We start from the raw sequence: 17,280 nt of genomic DNA, 5'->3' as shown, positions 1-17,280 counted from the left end.
GTCAGATCATCATTGCGGTGCTCGCTTTGCTGGACCGCGGTTGATGGCTTCTTTCTTTGGTGGTGGTCCTTATGCATGCCAGATCCATCGCACCAGCATCTACTGAAACTCAAACAGAATTTGCCTCTCCCTCCCACAGCCCCTTGAATCAGTGGGTGCTGGTGTCTGTGGATCTCACTTTGCTTGATCTATTCTTCCCTCCTTCCTCTCTTTAGTTTTTCCTCTGGTCACTTGAGATCTCAATTTATTGGAAGCTTGAGGTTTCTGGGGTTGGCATAAGACTCTGGCTTTGTAACCACGCAGGAGGGGTTTGGTTGGTGCTGGATTTTACTTTGATGTATTGGATGTACTGGCTTCTATGGATCTCAATCTGCCTCATCGATCCTTCCCTCCTTCCTCTTTAGTTTTTCCTCTGGTCTCTTGAGATCTCGTTAATTTGTTGGAATTTAGAGGCTTCCGGGGTTGGCGCAAGACTTTGATTTTGTAACCATGGGGAAGGCAGGAAGTGTTTGGTCGGTCCTGGATTTCACTTTATCTTTCTTTTCTCTTAATTTTTTCTGACCTTTTCGCTGGTCTCCTGACCATTTGAACCTTACGACTCTGGCAAGACTCTGAAGTACCTGGTTAAGGCGAAGGGTAATGGGATATTTATAAGGTTTTAGGTGAATTAATGAGTATAAATTTATACGTATTTGCAGGCACGCGCACGCACGCACACAAACGCATGCAAACGCACGCACACATATACACAAAAAAAAACAAAAAAAACTTTTGTGAATTAAAATCAACTTGATTCTGGAAATTAGTATCAATACCCTGCCCTATTATTTGGTTTTGTCTAGAGAACAACTAACAAAGATGTTTGCAAATGTCTTATTTTGATTAAACATCAAATATAATCAGCCTGCTTTTACGAAGGACTACAGAAAATTGGAGGACAATTTTAATTTTAAACAATGTCCCTCAACGATTACTTCATTATCAAATGTCAAATAATTTGTACTCGATTAATTTTGACACCTCAATGTGAACCATTCTTTGGAATCACTTGCTTGTTCACAACAGTCACAGTTGAGATGCTTTTGGCACAATACGCGACCCAATAATTGACTTCGAATGTAATCGACCGGATTACACAATGTGAGAAACACATTTTTTTTTTCAAAGCTGCAGTGCACGTGCGCATAAACTCGACACAGATTCTCTGCTTGTGCATTTATTCCAGTCGTTTCCAGTGTACAAATATTTCTCGTGAGCAACATTGAAGTAAAAACACAAGAAGCTTTCGGGATTGAACATATGAAACTCTTGCTTGTCATGATCGAATATCAAGCCCAATGCCCAGATGTGACAACCACACAATATAATCTCTGATACGCATGGAATTTCGCATGCAAGAAGCGCAATGTGAAGTGAAGATGACATTTGTAAACAGTAAAGGAGTCGAGAGACCCTGCTTGAGTTTTTTTTTTTTCTCCCACACTACATGAAGGCTGGTAACCAACACAAACAAGATGCACATGCTACAGTTGACACTGAGAAAAGCACACCGAGGATCCACTTTTTTGGTTGGATGTCGCGCTCTATGAAGCCAGCTCCATAGGCCCCTCCTCCTCGCCGTCCGCATGGTTGGCGCGGATCTCCATCAGCGTGCGGGCGAAGCGCGTCCAGTCGTCACTGTGGGCCACCGACAGCTGGGGGAGGAAATAAAAATAATAAATAATAAATAACAATAAATAATAATAAATAACAATAAATAATAATAATAATAATAATAATAATAATAATAATAATAATAATAAAATATATATATTAATAAATTTAAAATAAATAAATAAAAATAAATAAATAATAAAATAACAAGAATAAAAATAATAATAATAATAATAAAAATAATAGTAAATAATAAATAAATAAATAAATAAATAAAAATAAGTAAATTACAAAAATAAATAAAATAAATATAAAAAATAAAATAAAATAATAATTATATACAAAAAATAATAATAAAAATAATAAATAAATATAAAACATAAAACAAAAATAATAATAATAATAAAATAATAAAATAATAAAAATAATAAATAAATAAAAAATTACAAATAAATAAATAAATAAATTAAAAAATTTAGAACTAAGTAATAGCTAATGTCATATCTCTAATTAATATAAATCCAGTACAATAATCACTGTTATAGTCGTATGTTGACAACTAATCGATAATAGTGACGTTTGAATGTTCAATATGAGCTGAAAATGGCTGCCTGAATAGCCAAGTCGCGCACGTGGAGGCCATTTTGCAAGAGCATGAAGAAAAACGGGGGATCAAACACGCGTCCATAACAGTTGTGACGTTTTTGGTAAACGCGCAAGAGCTAACGGTCTGAAAATGATCCGCTGCGGTGTTTGTGGAGGTTTTTACTGTAGCATGAAGTACGTGATATTTTTAGTTCCTCGTGTAAGTCTTTCAGCAGAAGGCCAAACATACATGAAACATCACAAAAAGTCCGCTGTGGACAGCAAACACTCAGCAAAGGCACTTACATGCAATTTACCACTTTGTCTCTCACCATATGTTGGCATCGTCACGTGTCATTTAACAGCTTGGATTTTACCACGAAAACTTATAGAGGCAAAAGTATTGGGACATCCAATCTGGCTTCAAAATTAATTGACAAGTTATCGATTACCAAACTAATCAACAACTATTTTAATAACCACATAAATCGTTTGGAGACACTGTTTAACTTCAAATTGTCCAAATGCTCTCATTTCAGCCTCTCAAATGTAATAATTCAGATTTTCATAATCCTTCATGAAAGCAGACTGATTATCTTGTGTGTTTAATCAAAAAATGACTTTTGCAAACATCTGCTTTGACGTCAGAAAACAATGCCTGACTGAACCAGTCACTAAACAATGCAAAGTGAACAAAAATCATTGGTTAATAAACAGTAAACAGGGAAAACGCGCTTTTGTAATACACTTTCATGCAAATAAAAATGTATTTGATTGTTCGATTAATGGATTGAATAATCAATAGAATAATTGATTCTAAAAATTAAGGATGTTCGATCGGACTTGAGTAGTCACCAATACCACTAGTACTTTTGATACATGACATTTCCCCCAAAAAAACAAATACAGATCATTTTAATGAAATACCTATTTATCACAATATGGCATTTTTCCTTTACATCGCATGAAATTAGGGGCAATTTTCTATTCTAATTTCTAGTTTCTGATTATAAAACAGTCACAAGATCGCCTCTGTTTTTTTTTTTTTTTTTTGTTAGTAATTTTAATGTTTTTTTCTTTCTTTCTTTTTTTTTTTTTTTTTTTTTAGAAAAAACTTCGTTTTAGGTTAGTTTTTATTAGTTTTAGTGTTTTAGTTTTTAAAAAAATTTGTGTAATTCTTGGTTGCAAGATTTTTATTTTTAAAACACACTAGCCCAAGTATTGTAGTTTCGGTTCTCTCTTTATTTTAAGCATTTCATGAACATTTTTTTTTAATCAATTTTAGTTTTGGTTTTCGTGAACTAACATAATCTTTGCTTGGAAATAGAAAGCCAAATAAGGAGATGTCTCCAAAGTTTTTGTCAATATCCTCTTGATTTACCTCTCCGGTATCGTAGACCCAAACTCGGCCCTCCGAGTCGCCCACGGCCACTTCCTTCCCCCCAGAAGACCAACGAACCCTGTTGAGTGCCGACGCACCTTCGATAGTCACGCTGGCCGTCGGTACCTAGCAAACAAACATTTTGCATCCATCAACTTTATTTACGTCAGGCCACATAATTCTTGGATTGCGTCTCCAAAATGCCAGGAAAGGACGTGAATGCTTTCCATATGAAGTGTTGCTGACATGTGGCAGGCAAGTGTGACACATGTCAGCAGTGGAGACGGAACCTTTGGCATCGCCGTCGCCGGCCGCCGCCGCTTCTGCTGCCGAGTATTTCAAGCGGCGCTAACCGCAGACCGGCTGCCATTAGCCCGCTTGAGCTCCGCCCAGCTGGATCGCGACGCAGCTCTTTCAATTGACTGTATATAAATGTGTGTGCGTGAGTGTGTGAATATCTACTGGAAATGAAAACCAGGCGCTCGGCACTTCTCCGTTAATGTTGTTATGGCTTGTGTGTTTTTAATATGACGCTAACAATGGGAGTCTGTTGCTATTAGACCGCGCGTGCGTCTGTGCGTGTGTGTACCTTCTGTACATCCGTTTTGTGTGCGTGTGTGAGCAAATGTTGCTCATAAAGCACATTGTTAGGCCAGTTAGGCCGTCTCTAATGAACTCTTCCTCTGTCGAAGAAAGGCCCCTGTTGAGGGAACCATGGGAACGCCGTCATCTGTGCGCCTTCCGCGCAGCCAGCCGTCGTGATGACATCATCGCGCTCGCCCAGTAGAAATCGATAAAGGGACGCGTGAGACGCGTTTTTCATTTTGAAGCAGTAAATGTGGGGATTGTATGACATGGAAAATCAAAACTCGTTGAGGATGCTGTGGGTGTCGTTTCTATGGTAACCAAGAGACAGGAAGACTCTTATCTCTGCTCTTAGCTGAGTAATCCACACCGTTACGACAAAGGATAAATGACTGCAATTTTGTTCCTATTGGATTATTCACCAAAGAGCTGTAGCACATCATACGGTGCCCCTAAAGTGACATGGGGGTGAATTAGAATGAGAAACTTTCTCATAATAATGAAATGTAGTTATAGGGTCTTCTATGCTAGCATACAATGAATTACTTCCTTATACTAACAGGAAAATTTCTCGTTTCTCATCTAACAGAGAATTCTGATTCATATTGTGTTTGTGGAATATGAATTAAGCAACAAAATCCACCCATTTTTATCCATCTCAGGGCCGGCCATTTTGTCACTTTCTGTCAACTGAAAATGACATCACAGTTGCTCAGGGCTGAATTAACAACCAATCAGGACTCAGCTTGTGAACGTCACATGATCAAACTGAGAAAACAGGTGACTGATTGTTACCTGAGCCCTGAGCAACTGTGATGTCATTTTCAGTCGACGGCAAGTGACAAAATGGCCGCCACCTGACATGCAAAAATGTGATTTATTTTATTTTATTTTATTTTAAGGAAAAATACAGAAAGATCTTTTAGCATTATCATGTCATATAATGAATTGATAGCTTCATTTAGAAAAAAAGTAGTGTTTTGTCGCCATCTTATGGCATCTTGTTGCCTAGGAACTATTTTGAAGTGAGTTGAGGAGTTTCAACAAGTGTTACTGTGCCGCCATCTTTGTGGGTTGGGTGCGTGAGTTGCTATTTCCATGTAAATAGTTCACTTTTTGGTTCTTAAAGTAACCTTATACTGTTTGAAAAGGCTAAATTAAGATAAGCTAAGCTAAGCTAAACTAAGCTAAGCTTCTTCTTCTTCTTCTTCTTCTTCTTCTTCTCAGCTTTTACTCCATCCAAACTTCTTCTTCTTCTTCTTCTTTTTCTTCTTCTTCTTCTTCTTCTTCTTCTTCTTCTTCTTCTTCTTCTTCTTCTTCTTCACAGTTTTTATTCCATCCAAACTTCTTCTTCTTCTTCTTCTTCTTCTTCTTCTTCTTCTTCTTCTTCTTCTTCTTCTTCTTCTTCTTCTTCTTCTTCTTTTTCTTTTTCTTCTTCTTCTTCTTTTTCTTCTTCTTCTTCTTCTTCTTCATCTCAGCTTTTATTCCATCCAAACTTCTTCTTCTTCTTCTTCTTCTTCTTCTTCTTCTTCTTCTTCTTCTTCTTCACAGTTTTTATTCCATCCAAACTTCTTCTTCTTTTTCTTCACAGCTTTTATTTCATACAAACTTCTTCTTCTTCTTCTTCTTCTTCTTCTTCTTCTTAGCTTTTATTCCATCCAAACTTCTTCTTTTTCTTCTTCTTTTTCTTCTTCTTTTTCTTTTTTTTCTTCTTCTTCTTCTTCTTCTTCTTCTTCTTCTTCTTCTTCTTCTTCTTCTTCTTCTTCACCTTCACCTTCACAGCTTTTTTTTTTTTTTTATTCCATCCAAACATGTCAAGTTTCAAAATGATCCCCTTGGGGAGGTTTCATCATGTCTGGACTAGAGAACATGGAATGATTTCCGTGCCAGCTTGTGCTATTCTCTTTTTGCTAATCAAGCATAAATCAAACACGACTGAACATGGTGACACATCACCTGCTGCTACCTAACATTTTGTACGACTGCATTTTGGCCATTTGAGGTTGGGAAGAGGTTGACGGGGTGCTGACGTTGAGGTTTGCAGGAATGCTGGGAGGGAGCCGGGACGAGTGGATGTCACCCGGCGTGATTTAAAGTGAGGGCTGCGGGAAACGCCCACGGGGCGACGAGGGCTGGGGAGCGCCCGGGTGTTTGCTTGTGCGGTTCAGGTCGAGGCGTAGCAACGGGCCCTCGGGACACGCGTCAACAGAGAGAGAGAAAAAAAAAACACACTCGCGGTGACCTTCAAGTCAGCAATCCGTCATGGAAAACACACGCACACACCTCCGTGTCGTTGTTGAGGTTCCACAGGTCGAGGCGGCTCATGCCGTCCACCGAGGCGAAGATTGCAGGGTGAGCCGGCGACCACATGACATCATAGACGTAGTCGGCATTGTCCTCAAAAGAGTACAGGGGCTTGTTTTGCTGAAAGACATCACAGGATGTTTATGACAAAACAGCTGTAGAGAAAAAAAAAAAGTGCGCGTTCAGGTTTGCACTTTTCGACCGACTAGAGACAAGCCGGAAAAAAAAAAAACGGAGAGAGGGAGTGAGCGAGCTTCAGACAGAGTGGCGCTGCCTCAGCCTTGGGGCCTGTCTGGGTGCGCGGCCTAATTAAAAAGCCTCGCACATTCACACAGTACCATAAAACCGCTGGGAGAGATGAAAGGGAGCCCCCCCCCCCCCTTCTACAAGGTGTACAGTAACCTCAGCTACAACAGCTGTCTGCAACAGAGATGGCGAACGGCAAGGAAAAAAAATATACTGCCAAGGAGATGCTCCCATGACTCCACCCAAATTGTTGAGACACTAAATAAAAGTAAAATATTTGAAATTCCTACTATTCCGAAGTGCAAAAATTATTTTTGCGCCATCTGTTGGTCACCAAGTTAAGAGGAGTCAGGCGATTACATTTTTTAATCGTAATTTATCGTATGACTTCAACTCACGATTAATCGCAAATTGAAACTAATAGAAATATGGCTGCATCATTTCGTCATTCATACAGTAATTCCATAATAATTTCAATTAAAATTAAAAAGATGTAATGCACTGTAAAAAAAAAAAAACACGTTTTGTGTTTAGATCATTTTTCTGCCACTAGATGGCATAATTGCATTTGTGAGACTTTGGTGACAGCTCAGTGCATTTTTCTTTTCATAAGAGCTATTTAATCTTTAACATGAAGTAAAATGAACTACAATTACATTACTGCAAAATTTTGACATGGACGTGTCTGCTGCGTTGTGACCAAATAAGGCACATTAATCTCGTTAAAAAAAAAAAGTGCCGTAAGGGAACTTAACAAAAATTAACACACTAATTTTGACACCCCTAAATTAAAGTTTTAAGAATCAGATTTAACATTGTTTTTTCACCTAATAAAACACTTTAAATTTTGCAGGATTAAACTTGACCTACAGTATGACATTTTTATGGCATTTGTAACACTTCTCGTGGAAATGTACCTTTGATGAGTTTGCATCAGTAGTTCTGAAGGAATGCTACCAACATATGAACCCACAAGACTCATGCCATGATCATGATCTAACATCCCTCCCACTTTTCTTCTTCAGCCCCAAAGATTGCATCCATAATTTACAGAAAATGACATCAAATATGAACTCATCAGCAGTTCTACACATTCCGTAAATTCCTTTCAGGTGAATTTGTATGAATAGTCGGCAGTTTTGTAGATTTTGTTGATACATGTCTTGTGTCCTGTCACTGGTGGTGGTTTGGTTCAGTGGGTTCAGTTCCCACTCAGTGAAGGTGAGGAAGTGAAATTCAATGTGACCTACTGGCGACCAGTCTTGGGTGTCATCTTCCTTTTGTCAAACCAGCTCTGATAGGTTACAGCTCAACATGACTTGAACAGGCTAAAGCAGGATAGCAAATGGATGGACTTTAACACATTCACTGCCAGCCCAGCAAAAATGCATTATTTGACGTCTTTTTCCGTCAATGGCAGTCAATGAGTTAAGATGAGATGTAACCAAAATTGACGGATTCTTAAGCAAAATTTGCCTTAAAAAAAGAAAAAAGGAAAAAAAGGATGCTGCAATATAATCACAAAATATATTGGCACATTGTGTTAAACACATTCACTGCCCGCCCAGCAAAAATGCATTATTTGACGTCTTTTTCCGTCAATGGCAGTCAATTAGTTAATGTTTGTTACATTTGGTATGGATTTTTCGGGCACGACCTGAATGTGCGGTTGCGTGTTGTACTCCAATGTTTTTGAAGGCTATGATTCGTCGGTGGAAAGTAAACCCTGAGGGGTTTTTAGGTAAGCAGAGGGAGCCTGCTTGAGGTATGCAAAAGCATCTGTTTGTACATACACGCATACTTTAGGTCTTCCGCATGCCCACATGCAAATATGAACAGGGATGTGAGGCAAAAATGCATTCCTGCGGTGCCCCTCATAGGGAAGGGAATTCCCAAAACCTGAGACCCACTCCACTTGGTCTTGTTTCTCAGGAAGTAACCTCATTGGGAGCAGACGTTAAAATGTTCTTTTTAAGGTTGAAGTTGCGCAATAGCTTAATGGAACGTGACGTGATGGCATGTTGGCACTCACCTTAGTACTCCAAAGTTTGACCGTCCAGTCGAAGGAGGAAGTGATGAAAAGGTGGGAAAAGTCCACAGTGCCCACAGCGTTGTGGCAACTGATCCCTGTCACGGGCCCCTGGTGGCCCTCGAACATCTCACAGATCCCTGCCTTACTAAAAAGAGGAGAGAACAGTGGTTACACCTACTGTACCTTTTTGTGATATAATGGACTGATGTGCACGTTTTTTCTATGAGCTGATTGTCGTTTTATCAATGACAACAAAAACAAAAAAAATTGCTACATTTTTATCTCCATGTTGAGAAGTATTTTTACAAGCACACCAAATTTGGCTAGCGCAGGGGTCAGCAACCTTTTATGGCAAAAAAAAGCCATTTTAGGGCAAATGAATAACAAAAAATCTGTCTGGAACCGTAAAATATTTGAAGATGGTGATGAAGGAAACTGTGTTAGTATTAATCTAATGTACTGAGGGCCCAAGAGATAATTAGAGCTGCTCCAGATCAGAAAAATATGCAGTAGCCAATATGAAGACATTCATTTTCGTCTTCCTTTTTGGGAATTTTTTGTGTGTAATTTTTCATACTTCATTTTCAAATATTTTTGGAATTTTCTGCCTTTTTTCAAATTTCTGACATTTTTTTGTCCATTATTTTAATGGTGATTTATTCCAGGATTTATCCTTTTATTTTTGGAAATTTATATTTACTTTTTAAGTGTTTGCTGCCTTTTTTTAAATAACTTTTCTGACTATTTTTATACCTTTTATGGTAGTTTTTGGGATTTCTTCTTTTGTTTTTGGACATTGTATAGTGTAGTATTTCTATTCTGTCTTTAAAATCAATTATCAGACTTTTTTTTGGCAATTTTGTGGACAGTTTATGGTGATTTTTCAGGATTTCGTCTTTTGTTTTGGGACATTTATAGTTATTATTTAAGTGTTTACTTTTCTGTCTTTTAAAAATAACTTTTCTGACTATTTTCTGTACATTTTATGGTAATTTTAGGGATTTCTTCGTTTGTTTTTGGATGTTTTATAGTTACTTTTTGAAATTTTCTTTTCTGTCTTTTTAAAATCAATTTTTCCTGACTTTTTTTTTTGGGCAATTCGAATGACATTTTATGGTAATTTTTGAGCGTTTTCTTTTCTGCCTTTTTGGGCAATTTCATGAACATTTTTTTTTTTTTTTTTTTTTAGAAATTTTCTGCTTTTCCTCTTCCTTTATGGACATTTTATGGTCACTTTTTGAACATTTTTAGGGAATGTTAAAAAAAACTTTTTCATCTACCTTTCATCTCTTTTTCTGACAACTGAAAAATTCGGACTCTGACATTAGTTGAATATTTAATTATTCTTTTTTTTTTTTTTTTTTTTTAAATCTAAATCATGAATTAATTTAACGAATATTTTATCTAAAAAAAAAAAATGAATATGTCCGTATGTGTTTGTGTTTGTGTATGTCAACCAACCTGCCATGTCTGGACGCAGTGTACACAGTGCCCTCCTCACTACCTACTACGTAGTTGTTGACATCTCCTGTCGGGAAGGCCATGCCGGTCACTGCCACCGGTTTGGATTTATTGTACACCAGTTCCATGCTTTCCTACACACACATTGTACACATAAAAACGTACATATATCCCGCATTTATGCAACACTCCAGGACACATGCTATTATGGGATGCTATGCTGTGAACCTGAGGCTGAGACAGCATGTCCAGACTCCAGGAGCACATCCTTCCGTCGGTGGACACGGTGATCAGGTTGTTGGCGTTCTGGGTGCCGACCACGTTGACACAGTACACGGGGTGCTACATACACAAAAATACTTTTTCTCGGTTAAAGAAGCTAATTGTGCACTTTTTTTTTATTTTTTAGTCATGACGTCATTTAGTACTATGGCTCAGGCTGACTTGTTTGGCGCACAATTTCCTTTAAATGGCCTCTCCATCTGGTTACATGTGCTGCTGTGCAAATCCACAGGAGTGTGTGAAACCATAATGTCATTACTGGCGAGTAATTGATTTGTGTTTCCTTGGCCACACAAAGAATCCTTTCAGCAATCAGCACCATGCTAAGCTGCTCGCTCTCGCTCAACATTATTTTGCAGCCCGGCTATGATTACTGTATATGGGTGAGCAGTTTGGTGAGGTTCAGAGAATGTAGTGGAGTGTCCAAAGCGCTGAACTGTCTCTTTCACTTGAGTTTTTGGTTCTATTGTGAAAGGTTTTGGGTCAGTGTAGCGGTAGAAATATTGTAATAATTAAGATGCAATCTGAGATTTGAACCCAGAACCTCTTGACTATGAGGCAGACGTGCTAATAATGACTCACAGTGTGCGCAGCAGCCGACAGGGGAGTCCTCTGGACCGGTGTCCGTCTGTGACTGCGGTTGTCCCACAGGACGATCTGCCCCGAGTAGGTCCCCCCCACCACGAGGTTGGGATGAAACCTAGCGAAGCCCACTGATACCACTGGAGACTGTGGAGATACAGGAGGAGTGAGATAGTGAGATAACTAGCTATTGTGGGGTGAGGATGTTGTATGTGGTCATCAAGAAGTTTTCTGGAACGATATTTCGAACATCCCAACTAAAAAGTTTAGTATTTAGAATTACTTTGAATGGTTTTAATTCATAACTTAATTTTGATGACACTTTATTTTCATTCAATTAGTTGATAAAAACAAAACAAAAGAATATGTTTAATTGTAGTTCATGTTTTAGGTAGAGATGTAACGATAAATATCAGAAGGCAGCCATTTTGCCACTTGCTGTTGAGTGAAAATGACACAATTGCTCATGTTTCAAGTAACAACCAATCAAAGCTCAGTTTCAGAAAAGCAACTGTGATGTCATCTTCAGTCGACAGCAAGTGGCAAAATGGCCGCCCCTGAGATGGAAAGAAATGACTGGATTTTGCTGCATAACTCATATTCCACAAATGTAATATTATTCAGAATGTCATGTTTTGACTAGTGAGGTCACATATGACATATTCTTGTCAAGAAATGTTCAACGTTGACTTCACCTTTAAAAAGGGAAGATCGTATTCTATTTGTGCAGTTCCAGCACCCTGTGTTGATTAGTTTGTTAGTGCAGTTTAATTGGTTGTCGTCGTCGTAGTTATTATTATTATTATTATTATTATGATGATGATGATGATGATTATTATTATTATTACTATTATCATCCAACATCCATCCATCCATTTTCTTAACCGCTAATTCGGTCGGGTGCTGATTATTTATGTATTTATTTATTTATTTAATTTTAATTAGACATGTTTTGGCCACCTTTGTGGATTCTCCGCAAATTGACTCGAAACAAGTAAGAGTTTCAATATTAAGTTTTATTTGTGATTGTTGGTCGTTTATGTGTGTCAAAATGAGATTTCATATATATATATATATATATATATATATATATAATTTGGATATCCTTAAATCCCTGAAGTGTATCGCGACTTGTCGCGTGATTGGCGAGGAGTGATGAAGTCTTCGCGCTGGGTGGCAGAAACGACGAGACAAGACGGCGAGCGAGATGATGAGTTTGGCCACGACGAGGAGAGGAGAGAAGGGGTGACGCTGGGGCGGGGGCCGGACAAAGGGGGGAATTGTAGTCCTCTTTTCCCCTCAGCCGTTTCACATTACAGCATCAAAACCCCAGCGGCCACTGGAGCGCTCACTGTAGCCTCCGTCGTGACAAGCGCACCCTTTAACCCCCCCACTCCCTCAAAGACGCACACACCCTGCCAATGCGTTTGGGTTCCTCTTCACTGCTTTTCCCCTTCAGGCTTCTCGCCAGCACTCCCTGACCCATAGCCACTGTCGTGTCTATTCTTAGGACTTGGTCGGAAAAAAAAAAGTCGCATTCGTCCCGTAATCCAACATATTCATAAAATAACAAACTAGTTTCTATCAGCATTGTGTTGATCATATTTACTGTCGTAATATCCAAACCATAAAAACAACTTCAAATGTTGGCTATATCCATCCTGCCTTCCCCACTGTCTCTCTCTCTCTCTCCCGACCACTGAACCATGTGCAAACCAGCCGACTCCAAACCCGAGTACATTTTGTAAAGGAGACTGGAAAAGAAACCAGAAGGAAAGCAAACACTCTTTCTCTCTTTTTATGGTTTCTTCTGAAGAGTCCTGGCTTCCAGAGGAATGGCGCGGGAGTCGCTTCAGATGTCGAGACTCAAAATAAACTCCACTTCTGTGGTGAAAATAAAGTTGCTCGTAAGCCGGCAAGGAGGCCCTCTCTGAAAAGTTTATTTATACAGTTCAATAAAGAGGGACATGGCTGTATTGATGGGAGTATAACGAGTTGCGAGCTATTATTGAAATTGAAATGTCATAAATGTTACAGCTACTGTAGCGGCTTTACATATCAAGTACAATAATAGTTAACATCACACGGATGCCCCAATTCAACAATTTGTAGTATATACTCTACATAGTAACATCCAAATTTGAGATCAATTTCAGTTGTCTGACTGGTTGCTGAAGTGACTGCATCATAAAGTCAAATCTTCCCCATGGAGACAAAACTCACCAGCACAACAATCATTGTCTTTGTTTAAGGACTGTGACCCGTTTCGAAGGCTAAAAGGGATCACTGATTCATTTCATGCACCAGTAGCCCACCACCATATTGCAGTTATCATTTTTATCAGGATAAGTTAACTAGATTTCCCTCTGACATACGTCGTAAATCTAGAACAAATTCAAGTATGGAAATCCTTTGAGTAATAATAATAATAATAATAATAATAATAATAATACATTTTATTTGTAATGCACTATGCATCTACAAGAGATCTCAAAGTGCTCCAATAATAAAAATGTTTCAACAACAAAATCTAGGTAAAGGTCACAGCAGAAGCCCAGGAAAGAGAAGGAGCCAGATGGACTGCCATGAAAAGACAAGCCCATTCATGGCATCTACCGCTGACAAATTGAAGAAGTGGCTGACATTGAGAAAACATACCGGTGACTGGAGAAGTACGACAGAAAATGTGGGAAACTGTAAACAAACTGCGATTGTGGATTTGCCTTCTACGTCCTTTCATTTTATGAATGTTTTCCCCTTAGTAATGCTTCAAATACATAATTTGCATGGATTAGCATGCATGTATTTTATATTAACATATTTTAAAAATAAGCAAGTCATTCGCTTTCAACTCCTACCTACAATACGATTCATACATCTGGACAGCCCAGCAGCACATCTGTCTAAATAACACCTTAACAACTCTCACGTGTGATTGCATGGCCAAATCAGGCCTGACATTTTTTTTTTTTTTTAATTTTTTTTTAAGACGCCATGTGGCCCTCATGGGTGATTTTCATCTCACATGCAGCACGGCTCGGGCACCCCCACCCACATCAACATTTAACGGACCGGATGTGAAGGGTGAGGGGAGAGTGACAGGTTACTTCATAGCAGCAAAAGTCATGCGCTTACATATTAAACCTGAGAGGAACTGTAGGAAATGTAAGGGGGAAAAAATCTCTCTTGGAGACTTGTGTACACATCCAACGACGTATCAGCTACCTACAGCTCACAAGTGCTTCTGGCAGCCCTTATTATATTAATGGGAAGTGTTGTGTTAAAGATAATACACAGATGGCAGGCTGTGATGAAAGATGGCATCCAGTGAAGGATGACAGAGGAGCTGGAGAGAATGGATCCCTCCCTCTTTTGTTGCCGCCTATCCTCGGGTAACAAACTCCCTCTGAAGTCGGACTGCAGAGGCAGAGATGAAGCCAGAGTGCCATGGTGGGAATTGGGGGGGTGCAGACAGTAGATAGATCCACACCTCCCTTCTTACCACACTCATCTGGTTTCCACTCTGCCTTATCAGGACCAGATGGACACATCTTCTTCTGAATCCCACCACTTATGACACCCCACAGATTTTGTCAGTCCGCGGTTTTTCGCCAAGGAAAGAGAAAATAGCAACCGCAGTCTCTATTTCACCAGGCGGAGAATACAAGCTGCCTCTATTTCACATCATTCTTTTTTGTTGTTGTCACACTCTACCATGTAATGGTGCTGATCAGTGTCACTTTTGTCTTTTTTTTCGGGTGGCAGGCTATATTTTGTACCAGGAAAATGTACTATTCAGTCCACTTCCTCTCCTAACTGCAATGCAACACAAGAACGTTAATATTATTTGTGCAGCAAAATAGATGAACGGACGTCAGATTATTTTTGCCTGGTCACATCGTACGTTTGTGTGGACACTTGTTGCAACTTACTGTGCCGTGGCAAAGGGTGTTGCGGGAAATTATTCAATCTGACTTCATCTATCCAAGAACCATTATTTAATTACAAAATATGATCGAATTATCTATGCCTATAGTGAAAGGCAGAACAATTACCGTAAAATCCCGTGAAATATGCAAATAAAGTGTAATGTTTAAAAATCCATGTTAAAAACTGTGGCCTTTTCCGATACCTAGAATTCAGATCTTTCAAAGTAATTTTTTTTTTATCATGTTTTCAAAAATATTGCACTGTACCTTTTTAGTCATTTTAGTGAGCTATTTTGTATCTCTTTAATTTGCTTTAAAATCTCTACACGTTTTGCTATAAATGAGTGATTTTAAGTTTTTTTTACAACTCTACGTATGTATAAACGTACATATAAACAACACTAACAATACGTACACATAAATGTATGTATAAGCAAAGTAGGGCTGCACAATATATCGGAAAAAAATATCGACGTCGCGATATTGGCCTATGCAACATGCATATAGCAAAAACATGCAGTAAGTTTGATATGGAATTTGATGCTTTTATCTGAATTTGAGTAGTCGGACTGTCAGGTTGACCTGTTTGACATTTATTAAACATGACAAAAAAGGAGAGAAGACACTCAGTTCGAGGAGAGGAACTCTACTGATACAATTCACTACTGCACTCTGAAAAAAAAATCCCCTCCTCACCCTCTCTTTTTATTTGGTTTCCACGCCCCTCGTTCCATAGGTGTTCCAACCCCAATAATGGAAAACATAGTTTGAACAGTGTACTTAACGAAAATGTGCACTGCCATCCAGTAGTTGAACATTATCGAGAGGTAATTACAATTAATTAAGAATACATTGAGTTCGATTATTTTACCGCATAAAAAAAATGTAATTCATTAGATAATAAAAATGTAATTTCTTTAGGTGCATGTTAAATATCACGATAATATCGATATCGCTATATTCTGCAACTATATCGCATGTTTTTCCAATGTTGTGCAGCCCAAAAGCTAAGTATAAACAATGTGGAAAAAAGCGTTTCTTATGAGGTAAATATTCTCCATCTGCTTTCTCCTCATCACTACTTAACTGTTATGGACATGCTCAAAGACGGATGACTGAATTCAATAAGATTTGATAGTAGCAATTAGGGGTGTGAATTGCTTAGTACCTGACGATTCGATTCGTATCACGATTCACAGGTCACGATTCGATTCGATAGCGATTAATCCCGATACGAATTTATAAGTCGATTGTTGCGATTTTTTTTCATTCAAATTTAGAAAATACTAATCAGTAAGCTTGTAGAGTGTAAGATTGATATGAAAATGTATTATTTATTTATCTGAAATTTCAGTCTTATAGAGGTTGTAATCTGTTTCATGTTTGAACAGCATTAAAATAAAATATTAAGGCTTAATGTTCCGTTCATATAACATTCTTCCATGCTCAAGGTGTGAATCCTAACCCGAAGTCAGACGTTTTGTTGAATATTTTTCCATTAAAAATGGAAGTTTAAGAATCGATTCACACACAAAAAAAAAAAAAATCGATTTTTTTTTTATTGAATCGATTCGAGAATCGTGCGATGTAGTATCGTGATATATCGCCGAATCGATTTTTTTTTAACACCCCTAGTAGCAATGATGGTTGTGTGGTTTTAAGTCAAACGTACCCTTTAATGTGGATTGACTTTACTTACTTTTCAGACTGGTGTCAAGTGACTTGAAGTAAAATTGCAGTAGTGTTAAGATGGGACCGAACTGGGATGGATTTGGTACAGCCAGCAAGTGGCAGCTTCAACAATGCATTTCACAGTAACCACTTGAGTATGAGAGGTCTCCGAAAATGGTTCTAAAGATCTTTTAGAGTCTATCTTAAAAAACGAGATCAGCACTTCAACATAAACCGACCACTAAGAGATAAACACTAAATTGCACCAAAACCAAGCAACAATTTTAGCACAAACAGCAGCAGGCTGGACTGTTTTTGCAATTGCGTGCCCATTCACGTTAGGAAATACAGAAGACTGACCTCACCAAAACCTCATCTGAAACCTGAAACCATCTGTAAGCCTGAAACAATAAAGCCCCCAGTGCACCAGACCTCAACCACAAACCCCAGCGACTCAGCACCGTCTTTCTTTTGTATCAACCCCCCTCGACATGCGCGCATTTATAGATTTCAACCCTCTACCTATCCTTACACCAGATGAGAAATCCCTTTGTGGTCAAGTGTGGGTA

General features: G+C 38.5%; 2 protein-coding genes across 20 annotated transcripts in view; one reads left to right on the top strand and one right to left on the bottom strand.

Moving 5' to 3' along the window:
* The window catches only part of pdk4 (pyruvate dehydrogenase kinase, isozyme 4), a 126,532-nt gene that overhangs the window by 61,381 nt on the left and 47,871 nt on the right, over positions 1-17,280 (top strand). The gene's annotated exons all lie outside the window — the stretch shown is intronic.
* The window catches only part of dync1i1a (dynein cytoplasmic 1 intermediate chain 1a), a 45,065-nt gene continuing 28,985 nt past the window's right edge, over positions 1,201-17,280 (bottom strand). For all 4 annotated transcript variants that reach the window (XM_077506930.1, XM_077506933.1, XM_077506931.1 and 1 more), the window contains 7 exons: positions 11,112-11,258; positions 10,476-10,589; positions 10,248-10,381; positions 8,787-8,931; positions 6,488-6,628; positions 3,620-3,745; positions 1,201-1,694 (listed from right to left, as the gene is read on the bottom strand). In XM_077506930.1, coding sequence (XP_077363056.1) covers positions 1,584-1,694; positions 3,620-3,745; positions 6,488-6,628; positions 8,787-8,931; positions 10,248-10,381; positions 10,476-10,589; positions 11,112-11,258 — 918 coding nt within the window. In that variant the 3' untranslated portion in view covers positions 1,201-1,583. The remainder of the gene's footprint in view (positions 1,695-3,619; positions 3,746-6,487; positions 6,629-8,786; positions 8,932-10,247; positions 10,382-10,475; positions 10,590-11,111; positions 11,259-17,280) is intronic.

The sequence above is a fragment of the Festucalex cinctus genome, chromosome 19 (assembly GCF_051991245.1).
Source record: "Festucalex cinctus isolate MCC-2025b chromosome 19, RoL_Fcin_1.0, whole genome shotgun sequence".
Lineage (NCBI taxonomy): Eukaryota > Metazoa > Chordata > Actinopteri > Syngnathiformes > Syngnathidae > Festucalex > Festucalex cinctus.
The sequence above is the reverse complement of the archived record's forward strand: the minus strand, read 5'-3'. Positions and strand labels throughout refer to the sequence as shown.